This window comes from Haliotis rufescens, unplaced genomic scaffold, assembly GCF_023055435.1.
Source record: "Haliotis rufescens isolate VD_foot unplaced genomic scaffold, xgHalRufe1.0.p SCAF_23, whole genome shotgun sequence".
Lineage (NCBI taxonomy): Eukaryota > Metazoa > Mollusca > Gastropoda > Lepetellida > Haliotidae > Haliotis > Haliotis rufescens.
The window spans coordinates 5,953,200-5,964,612 of record NW_025963924.1 but is presented as its reverse complement, the minus strand read 5'-3'; the positions used below and the strand labels follow the sequence as shown (position 1 = coordinate 5,964,612).

The following is an 11,413-nucleotide window of genomic DNA, read 5'->3' as shown; positions in this document are numbered from 1 at the left end:
AATGCTATGTCTTGCCCCTTCACCAGGTGAATGCTATTTCTATTTCTCGCCCCAGGTGAATGATCAGGCAAGCAGTAGCCCTGAAACATTACAAACATGAAAAAAGATGTGATTCATAAAAGTTTCAAGTCTTTACACAGTATGCTTTCTGCATAATGAGAGTCTACACTCAGCCAATCAAAACACTTCTTACAAATACAGTCTGTGTCTCCTAGGGTTGGAGTCACTGAGTGCAGGGAGCTCCAATCCAAGATGGCTGCCATTCATATGACAACCCGAACAGACTGATGACAACTGACTTTGAAGGTATTCTAGAAGGGTCGTGTAAGGACATCTTGTTTGTTTGTTTGTTTGTTTGTTTGTTAAATCCACAAAACATATATATATATATATATATATATATATATATATATATATATATATATATATATATATATATATATAAACCTATGAACCCCAGTCTATAACTAGAATAAGACTGATACTTTTTGACATTCTGGCCTGTGTCAAAAACAGCTTTATTATTGTGTAATATCAAAACTGAATTAGAAACCTGCTTTCAGGTTATTGTGAATAAATATCACATAATATCATGCTATGGGCAATGGCTGCAACCCGTGAAACGAGTAATGGTTGTCTGTCTAAAAATGAGAACTATCGGATGAAGTGATTTTCTGCTGCCTGTCATACAGTTTTATGATATGGAAATATGTAAGTGCCTCTGCTTTACATGTCATGGTCAGAGAAAACAACCTTTATATTCAAGCTGGAGACAAAAGAAATTGAGAGTCTTTGCTTTCAACACATCAACATATAAGGTATTTACAGTGTTCTGAAAAGACAACTCACGGCCCCTATTGAAAAAAGACACAAGAAACCATGATAATGTCACTTGAAATATCACTACAATCACATTATAAACTGAACTGGCGAATCTTGACAAAAATAAACCGAAAAATAAATTCAGTGTTAGAATTAAGGGAAATCTAAGGGTCCTTGTCTAATTTGGCTGTTGTCGTTAATCTTAGGACATGTGTTAGACCTAAACTTCTTTATACCTAAACTTCTTTATACCTAAACTTCTTTATACCTAAACATCTTTATACCTAAACATTAACTTGTAAACTGCAAACCATGTATCAGTTAATTATGCATATGTATCGCTATGTCTCTCTCTTTCTCCCTATCCAACTCCCTCTCGTGCTTATCACCCCCTAGCCCAAGGGTTTGACAGTGCATATTATATATATTATATATTTTGCATGTGAATAAAAAAGGAAAATGTTTTTTGAAAGAATTCTCCTCTGGAGTTTTTTTTGTGATTGTAAAAAAACTGAAGTAATCATTTTGTTGACAGGCTCCTCACAGCGATTGCCTGTTCGCTCCTCACAGCGACAGCCTGTTCGCAAATTCTATACTATCGCTGCCACCCATCACAGCTCCCGACTGTGCAAGGCAGCCACAACCATGCATGGAGCTGACCTCGCAACCACCAGACTGTTATGTTTACAAACAGGTGATGACTGTCGTGACACTGAATACTCTTCACCACTTGAAATATATTGTTTGTTTATCAATTTGAATTTCTATTTCATTTCAGTAAGTAGCATAAGTGAATATGCAGGGGGGAAAGGTCGCTGTTCCCTTGCAATCTCCAACCAGCCAACAAATGTAAAATGAGGGAAATAGTAAGTCAGTCGTAAAACCTTCCCAAAGATATACCAAAAAAATACATGTTACTACATTTGGGTTAGGAGGAACATGCTCAAAACTTCTGAAATGGTCACTTGCACCCTGGTGGCAGCGATGATACCCGAATGGTAACGAAGGTGTCACACGCTGCGAAGGAGCTTGGATTAGTAACCGAGAACAGAGTTTTCCGCTGTTAGCAACATTCCAACATAATTACAGTTGGTGCAGGTGCATCAATAGGCTTAATACACTGTACCCATATGGGTAATTGAACCCATGTCTTAGGTCCTACCTACGAAAACCTTAACCATTAGACCACCCCATCAGTCCTTACACTAGTCGAAGAGTCAACAGAGATACAGCTACAATTTCAAAAGTAGTAACATTTTCATCTATACATGTTTGGGGCCAGAGGGTTGAAAGCCTGGCCACAACCATGGATAATGCAGTAAATTGACCGCAAAGACGCCCAGTGGATATATAATACATTGATATGATTCAGTGCAATAACCATCAAAATAAATACTTAGCCATGTCTCCTCTCAAATGCTTAGTCCCTAGTTGTCTCCCCTTGACTTGGTTTCTGATCCACTAACAATCTTGGCAGTAGAGATCAAAGAAAATCTCAGACCCGAGGTGTTTATAGTCTGACTCTTCAAAATATCTTAGCAAAAGCCGTATAAAATTGTTCTTAAAATTCGAATTCAAATGATTTTACCATATTCCAAATCCTGAACAGGAATTCAGCACAATGACATTTCAAAAGATCATAAAAGTATGGCCATCTTATATATCTTACTTCTCAGACCATCCAAAAGATCTTAACGACCCTTTCAATAGGAACTTTGACCCTTCAAAGGATCTTCACAATGTGATCATTCAAAAAAGCTTAGTAATGAGATAACTTGTGGAACAGAAACCAAGAATCACACTGAAGATGATAATGATTATTTATCTTCAAGATAATCACACAGGCAAAAAATCAAAATCAGGTTCCGCGCGTCTGTAGGTGTCCCTCGTGTCAAACTTCACCACCAGTAGATAACGTGTTCCAGATCACACGAAAAACAGAGCATGACTTATTCTCACTGGCAACGCAATATCAAGTATTCTACAACATGTCACAGCACCAGGGTATACGTTAATAGATCCAAGCTATCTTAAATAATGAACAGCCTCATCTCTCATGCTGTTGTCAGTTGCAAGAAAGAATCCAGTTAATTGTCTGTTCCATAGCACTTTATAATGGAGTTGCAAATCCTGTCAAAGGTCAAGGACGCCTCCTTTCCAAAAAAAACCAAAAAAAATATATATTAAGAATTGATCATGCTCACATCACCTGCTGGTGAAAATAAAATGTCAGCTGACTTTAAAAATGAACATCACTCCTGACCAAAGTAACTGAGGTCAAGGTCATGTGTATGTCACGCGCTTGTCCCCGGGGTTATTGTCTGTGCCTGCAGGACCTGGGCAGCTGGCCCGTTAATCACTGAAGCGTTGAAGTCTTGCAAGACGGTGCCTTGTGCGGGCAGACCGTTGACAGAATGAATGCTGTATTCCGTAGCTTGTCCCTGGGCGGGTGAGAGAAGCTGCCCTGTCATCTGTAGGTTGTACTCTGCAGTCTCCATCCGCAGAATATAGGGAATTATGCTGTCGATTTGAACGCTGCCAATCAGTCCGGAGAAGAACAGCTCTTCCATTGTGTTTGGGCTGAATGTTTTGAGTGGGGGAAGACGCAGCAACAGTTTGGCTATTCGCTCAGAGGAGGATCCCATAGCCTGGACATGCTGCACAAGCTCCTTACTGGTCTTGTCCTGGAGCTTCTCGATCTGACGCTTATTCCGGATGTTGGGGTTGTCTGAAGGATGAATACAGTTAAAAAGTGAGTGATGTTGTTAAATGTTTCATTCAGCTAATTCAAGCAGTATCACAGCGGTCTGTTATTTGTATTGGTTTGTTCGTTGTTTAACGCTGCTCTCAGCAATATTCCAGCTACATGACAATAAATAATCCAGTCTGGACAAGAAAATCCAGTGATTGACATTATGAGCATCGACCCACGCAACTGGAAAATGATGGCATGTATCAACCATGTCAGCTAGTGTGAACACCCGAACCGTTAGTCGCCTCTTACAACAAGCATAGTTGCATTTTACGGCAAGCATGGGTTGCTGAAGACCTTTTCTACCCCGGATGTTCAGAGGTCCAAGACAAGTGAGTGAATGAGTGAGTGAGTTGGGTTTGACACTGTCTTAAACAGTATTTCAGATATATTATCACGGTTATGGTGCTTCAGCTTAATGTGAGAGATGAGTCAATTGTTATCTTCTGCCACTTTGGTGACACTCATGTGTGCAGGTATGGTGCTGACAAACCAAGAGCCATTAAGACTTCAACCCCATGAGTAGCGGATCCTGGCATGGCTAAGGGACACAAACCCAGGTCGCAAATTCGAATATGGTTTAACGTCACATTAAAAAATAATGCACTTATACATTGACATCCATGGACGTGTGTAGTTTGTACTAGTCCGGACTAATGCCCCTTTTATAGTGCAATCCCACTGTGGTACCATGCTGCAAGGAGGCACGGGTGGCCCAGTCGTCTAAGGCGCTGCGATTTGCTGTGCAGAGTTGTGTCCCTTGGGCACACCAGAAACCTATGATTGTGTTTTCGAATCCCAGTTCGCCCCGATTATGTATCTAGGTTTGTCGGCACCATACCCGTGCTCGTGGGTTCTACAGAAGTGGTAAACGTCTGAGACCTGTATCACTTGGGGCTTTCCTCCCACATTAAGCTGACACGCCGTGATATAACTGGAATACAGTTAAAAACAGCATTAAAACCCCAACTCAATAGCAACTGTTCAATGCTGCAGTTGAACATGGATACCCCAGTTACACACAGTATGCCAACTGACTGTCCTTGTTTTATCCCCTTAATGCTGAGCGTCAACAGGGTAACAACAAGAACCATCGTAAACGTCTTTTGGCATGACGTGGCCGGGGATCGAACCACTAGTCTTTCATTCTGGGAACATGTTTAGGGAACCGAAGCCAGTTGAGGAGTGGTTATTACCTGAGAAGAAGAGGACCAGAGTCTTGAGATAGGCGTACTCAGCTGAGGTGACCTGGAGCTGGGACATGGCAGTGATGTAATCCTGCAGGCGAATGATATGCTCGATCACAACCTTCACCTTGTCTTGGTCGGCTTTCTCTGGAAAAGGAAAGTCAGAGTAACAACAAGAACACAGCATTATCACTATCCCCTGCCATGGGGCACATTAGAATGAGGCATTTACATCAATACTGATTTTCTAAAAGTATGCATTGCAAAAGGGATGCACAAAATCTAAAGCAGGAGAAAGGGGGGTAACTCCAGAACAAAAATAATTACGGTATCAAATGCTAAACTTGTCTTGACAAGTACCTCTTAGATAAGCTTGCAAAGTTTATTTCATGTAACTTCATTAGTTTCTGAGGAAATATGTCCCCATTGCAGCAATTATGCACTAAGTCAAATAACATAGAAAAACAATTTTACAGCACTAAAAGTTTAGCTCAATATTGACAAGTATGTCTTAATAAACATGCACACTTTCATGTAGTTTTGCATAAAACTTGTCCTCATTGAAGACAGGGCCACAAAATAGACCAGTAGCAAGGGAAAAAATAATTTATGGCACCAATTTTTGAACTTAGTCTTGATAAGTATCTCTTAGATAAGCTTGCAAAGTTTCATTCACGTAACTTCAGCAATTTCTGAGAAAACTTGTCCACCTTGCAGACACTATCACTAAGTAAAATAACATGGATCAAGGGTCGTAACTCTCATTACTGTAACTTCAGTAGTACTAATTTGCACAAAGTTGAAAAAACATGTAGCAAGGGCCATAACTCTGTAAAAAATGAATAGAACCAATTTTCGAAATCATTTAAGATCATGAACAGTACTGTAATATCAGTGTGTAAAATTTCATTTCTCTAACTTAGATAGTTTTTGAGAACCAAATCCATTTAATTTGTGTGAGCGAGTGAATGTTGTTTAACGATGCAGTCACCATTATTCCAGAGATATCACATAATAATTAATAGGTGAGGTGAAATGGTGTTTAAAGTCGCGTTGTGACTGCCTCTGTGGTCTAATGGAAGAGCATCTCCTCAAAGAGCGGAAGGTCTGACGTTCAATACCTGTCCACGTCATACCAAAAGACGTTAAAAGATGGTACTTATTAATCTGCCTGGCATCGGCATTAAGGAGCTAAAACAAGGACTGGTCAGCTCAGAGTCAGTATACTGTGTCTGAGTGGGGTATTTATGTTAAACTGCGGCATGGTATCTCAGTGGGTTTAGCACCATACAATCTGCATTAGTCTGGACTAGTACAAGCAGCCACACACATACATACACACACACACGTCACTATATAAGCGCAATAATCTTAGACGCAACATTAAACCCTTTTTCACATCACATTATAGTCTCGTTATATAATAAATAACTTATATGGTCACAAACGTATGTGTGTGGCTGCTAGTACCAGTTTGGACTCTGCCTTCCAGTCCACACTGCACTTATTTATCCATTTTATGCCGAGCGCCAGGCATGGCAACAACAAGTGACATCTCTTAAGATTTTTTAGTATGATGCAGAAGAGGATCAAACCCTGGACCTTCTGCTCTCTGGGCAGATGCTCTCTCCACTACACCATGGAGCCGGTGAGCACACAAGTAATCAAGACGGCCACTGATAGACTTATGTTGAAATTGAGAAAAATACATTGACAAAGCAAAAGCGAAAGCTGACAGCATAACAAACAGTTCGCATCATTGGCAAAGGAAGATGCAGAAAATTCAGAGCGTTAAACTATCTGAAAATATAGACATTAGGGGTATATTTCGGATTTTCAAGTTAGTCTCAGTGGTATGGAAACAGGAAACAGTTACTTTATCCAAAATTGGGAATAATTTCTGAAACCAATTATTAAACCTTTTTGTCTTTAAAGGCCTGGTTATCAATGAGACACAATCTTTGCAGAGTAGTTTTAATAAGCACCTCTTTTCCCATGCTCCATCTTACTCTGACAACAGATATAACTTGCATGTGGTCTTAATAAGCAACTCACTTTTTATAATTTTCTGAGCACCCAGAGTGTTTATTGTGGCAAATATGGTATGTTTAGAACATGCTCCAAATACTCTGACAACAAGTTCAACTTTCATGAGGTCTTAATAAGCACCTCCCTTTTCAATTTTTCTGAGTGCCCAGAGTGCTGCTTATTATGGCAAATACGGTAGGCATAGAACATGGTTCAAAGCTGAGAAAGGATGCTTGAAGCATGCAGGAACACAGCTAGTCATGCTTGTCAGGAGGATGACGTGTGAGCTTACTATAACGGTAACGCTATTTTTCAGGGCATTATCATTTGCAGAAGCCTGAGGTCTTCCATTAACTGCCCGACGAAGGAGGGCAGTTGAAAAGACCGAGGGCTTCTGCAAATGATAATGCCCTGAAAAATAGCGTTACCGTTATTATAGCTAAAATGGATGGAATTTGTTATAAAATAAAAAGAAACAACAATATCGGTTTTGAAACATTTACTACAATCAACACCAATGTCACTGACCAACTTTTACAAATATGGAAACGTAATAGAACAAACCAGATGACGTCACTATTGAACGTGAAGCCATCTATCCCTATCCTATGACGTCACCTAACAACAGGCGTGATAATGGCCCGTCGTCAAGCAATATGAGGGCATTATCAAGTTACAGTGGCCCGCTCATTTTTGATAACATGCGGGCGGTTAAATGATAATTCTATCCATTTCAGCTACAAAGCAGATTAGTGCAAACGTGCAGATGTGGCAAGGGCATGCAGCGTACATGGAGACAGAGAGTGTTAGAGAATGCCCCGAACCTGTGTTAGTGTTTGTACCTTGCTGCAGGCTGGCCTGGAGATGGTTCAAGATGGCCGCCAGGATGGTTGACAGGCACATGGTGTTGGAACACTGTGCTAGGCCCAGGCAGAACAGCTCACTCCAACACGACCGCACAATTGTTGTCTGCAGGTCAGGGCTGAAATAATCAAAGATGGTTACAATAGTAATCTGACTTCTGGTCTGGTGGCCATTGTATATTTGGATTAAACCACTGGTGTGTATTGACTACACCTCTCCTTTCCTTCTTCTTATTTTCAGTTGGCTTAAAAACATTTCACATAGGGTTGAGAGCCCATTAACTTATTTTATCTGAAATAAAAACCCTTATAAAAATATAATATCCAACAAGGGGCATAATATTACTCCAAAAAATTCAAAACTCAAGAATGGCAGTGTTTGTCCCCCTTGAAGATTAGAATTGGTCTTGAACAACCCATGCTTGTCATAAGATGCGACTGACAGGATCAGGTGGTCAAGCTCGCTGACTTTGCTGATGCATGTAATTGTGTAGATCGATGCTCATGATGTCAATCACTGGATTGTCCACTGGTCCACACTTGAATATTTACAGAGCACCGTCATATAGCTCGAATATTGCTGAGTGTGGTGTTAACCAACAAACAAACAAACAAATCTTACTTGAGAATCTGAAAGGCGTTGATTGAGCGTGTCCAGTGCATGGAGAGAAAGAGAAGGCGTGACGCACTCTCACATATGTAATGGACATTCAGGTACGCGGGCATGGGAGATGGAGTCGTCAGGTTGAACTGGAAGTTGGATTCGGAGAGAATAGGACCTGAAAACAGAACCATTCATCATGTACGCATTTTGGCCAACATAAAAGTTGCCAGATTACCTAAAAAAAAAACACAATTATAAAGGGCCGGACAATTCACCAACTGTGCGATCCGATACATATCAAAATACCTAGCTCATGATCCGATACGTATCACGATACTTGCATGTGCTCTTATCTGTGTGCTTTAGTAATGAGTCCAATAGGGTGACAAGAGTTGCCCCCCTTTGACCAGCCTACTTCCTCAAGTATGCAGCAAGTATCACAATATCTTGCACTGCATCTTGGCAATGCTTATATAATGTCATGCAACAAATGTACTCTAGGGTTTGTACTGGATTTCTGTCACAAAATATCAGGCACTTTTCAAAGTATTACCACAGCTCCCTTCCCAAAATAACGGCCATGCAACAGATGCATATGGACATGATATAAGCTTTGGCCCTCTTTGTCCTATCTGCTTGGATTCAGGCACATTTGACTCTGAATAGCAGCAGCAGATCATTGAAAGGAAGGTAACTCTATGGTTACTAACCGTAACTAAATAAAAAATAACAAAGGTTTTGAAAATACCTATTTGTTTTCAATCAAATAACATCAGTTGGGCGTGGAAAACTCAAGGCCTTTGTGATTTATTTATTATGTGATATTTATTTATATTTCATGTTATAAGGCACTTAATTTATTTATATAAGATAATTAGCGATAAATCGCAAAGAGCTATGAAGATTAAACTTGTAGTTTATTTCACGAAAAGCATTGTTCTATCATGACGTCATTTCTGAAGATTCGAACATGGGCTCGCAAGTTGATGATATCGTATACTGGGCGACTTCATTTTTGAGAGTGAACGCAGATAAATGTGATGGCCGAACAATCGCATCCAAAAGTGGGAGAGATATGACAATCGGTAATGGGAGAAAAGGTACATGTAATCATCGTGAGAATTGTGAGAATATGTGGGAAATATCCACCTATGCATAAATGGACTTGTTTGACATTGCTGAGGCCGGATTTTATTGTGGGAGTAATCATTATTTAATGAAAAACTTGAGTAAATATTTTTAAAGCTTCTAAATTTTATCAACATCCTTAAAGAGGCTGTAAATAATGTTGATATCTCATAAAAGAAATAAATGAATCGTGTCGTTGTTTATCATACAACAGTAAAACACTGGAGGTAGAATAAACCACTCAGGGATGCGCCCCTCATGGTTTATTCTCCCTGCAGTGTTTTATTGTATAATAAACAACTTCCACTTCCATTTTTTTCTTAATTAAGGCTTTTTGATGGCATAGATATGTAAAAATAACCTTAGATGTATGACGTCATAGCTCCTCTCATAAAGATGGACATACTCTCATATGGACATACTCTCATTATTTATTAAGTAAATTTATTTATTTTGATGATGTACTCAACTGTCATTTTTCGACTCACCTTCGATGTCGATGACGAAGCTGCTATCTCCTGACTCCGTACTCATGCCAGATTCATTGAGGCTGGTCTCTGACACCGACTGGTCCAGCGTGCTGCTCTGTAATACAGATTCACGATCAGCTGGCTGATGGACATTCGCTTATCAACTTTCATCCAATCTGTCAATGACCAGGGCCCATCTGCACTATGGCGATCATAATTCCCATACTTATGGGCTCAGGGCTAAGATTGATTTGTGCAAGTAGGCCCTGAACGGTAACCTTCACTAAGGTACACCTGCCCATCTACAACCTTAGGTAGATCGTCTATACTGTGTCAGAAACACGTCCATCTTCCCCAGGCAAGGGTGTTAACTGACTATAAAAGTCCAGTTTCCACCCTTGCCGAACTAGGCCAGAATTTCTGGGCTCGATCATAGCACCACCTGTGGATATTATGTGGACTTATGTCCCTTTGATGTCCCTCCTATTGACCAATCAGATTCCACTCCACCTCTCATATCACTTGTATTTGCTTCAAACAAAATGGTGGCACCCAGTCAAGATGATATGATTGATAATCAAGATCTATATTTTAATAAAACGGGACTTACAAAGCGCCTTAGACGACCTGGCCACCCGTGCCCCCGATAGTAGGTCAGAACGTGCATGACCACATACACATATTTAAATGGACACATATGAGCGACTGCTACAAAAAACAAGTCAACTGCCACTACCGACTGCTAAGTTGTAATGAAGGCTGTTCTCCTACCTGATTAGACTGAGGCTGCACAGCCTTGGCAAGAGTATCAAATGCCTTGGCCACTGAGTCTGTGTTGGTGTCCACCTCCGAATCTCCGTTTGACGGCGTGAGTGGGTCGCCACCTTGGCTCTGATCCCCTTCATTCTTCCCCATGTTGGCCAAGGTGGTCACGACGCTGGCCAGTGTACTCAGATCTACAACAGAACATTTCCCAAACTGAGGCTTGTATATCTTGCCAGAGATTAACTAGTATTCCTTGGAAGGCAAATTGGGATATCGTAAAGTTGTTATTTTCCAAAATCTAGATCATTTTAACATTGCATTTTGTGAGATAATTCAAAACTAAGCATTAAGGTTCTTCCTTTGTATTGGTTCTGCTACCAGTGAAATACAAGTCACCTCAATAAAGTCATTACATGAATATTAACATGAATTGGGATTAATTATTAATTTCTAGTTGTGTGCTTGTCTGTTGTTAAACATTGCACTCAGCAATATTCCAGGAATATGACTGCGGTCTGTAAATAATGGACCAGACAATCCAGGGATCGACATCATGAGCATCAACAGGGTTAGAAACTAACAGTTTTTGTCCACGAGTCCTTATAATGATACCATATAGCAAAACCCTTAAAATGGGCCAATTTTTACTAGTCCTTAGGATACCTTTACTATTGGGCAGTTTGGTAAGGACTACAGGACTAGTGCCAATTTCTAATGCTGATCAATCCACAATTGTGATATGATGACATGCACCCTATCCCGTTAGTTGCCTCTAACGACAGCATAGTCGCCTG

General features: G+C 40.3%; 1 protein-coding gene across 7 annotated transcripts in view; it reads right to left on the bottom strand.

Annotated features, from left to right (window-relative positions):
* Nucleotides 1–434: 434 nt before the first annotated feature.
* Nucleotides 435–11,413, bottom strand: part of LOC124146578 (orphan steroid hormone receptor 2-like) — a 51,971-nt gene continuing 40,992 nt past the window's right edge. For 5 of the 7 annotated variants that reach the window (XM_046516923.2, XM_046516922.2, XM_046516926.2 and 2 more), the window contains 6 exons: nucleotides 10,626–10,810; nucleotides 9,873–9,969; nucleotides 8,275–8,431; nucleotides 7,614–7,771; nucleotides 4,771–4,908; nucleotides 435–3,550 (listed from right to left, as the gene is read on the bottom strand). In XM_046516923.2, the coding sequence (XP_046372879.1) occupies nucleotides 3,117–3,550; nucleotides 4,771–4,908; nucleotides 7,614–7,771; nucleotides 8,275–8,431; nucleotides 9,873–9,969; nucleotides 10,626–10,810 (1,169 nt within the window). In that variant the 3' untranslated portion in view covers nucleotides 435–3,116. The remainder of the gene's footprint in view (nucleotides 3,551–4,770; nucleotides 4,909–7,613; nucleotides 7,772–8,274; nucleotides 8,432–9,872; nucleotides 9,970–10,625; nucleotides 10,811–11,413) is intronic. The other 2 variants (XM_046516925.2, XM_046516930.2) reach the window with 1 other exon arrangement.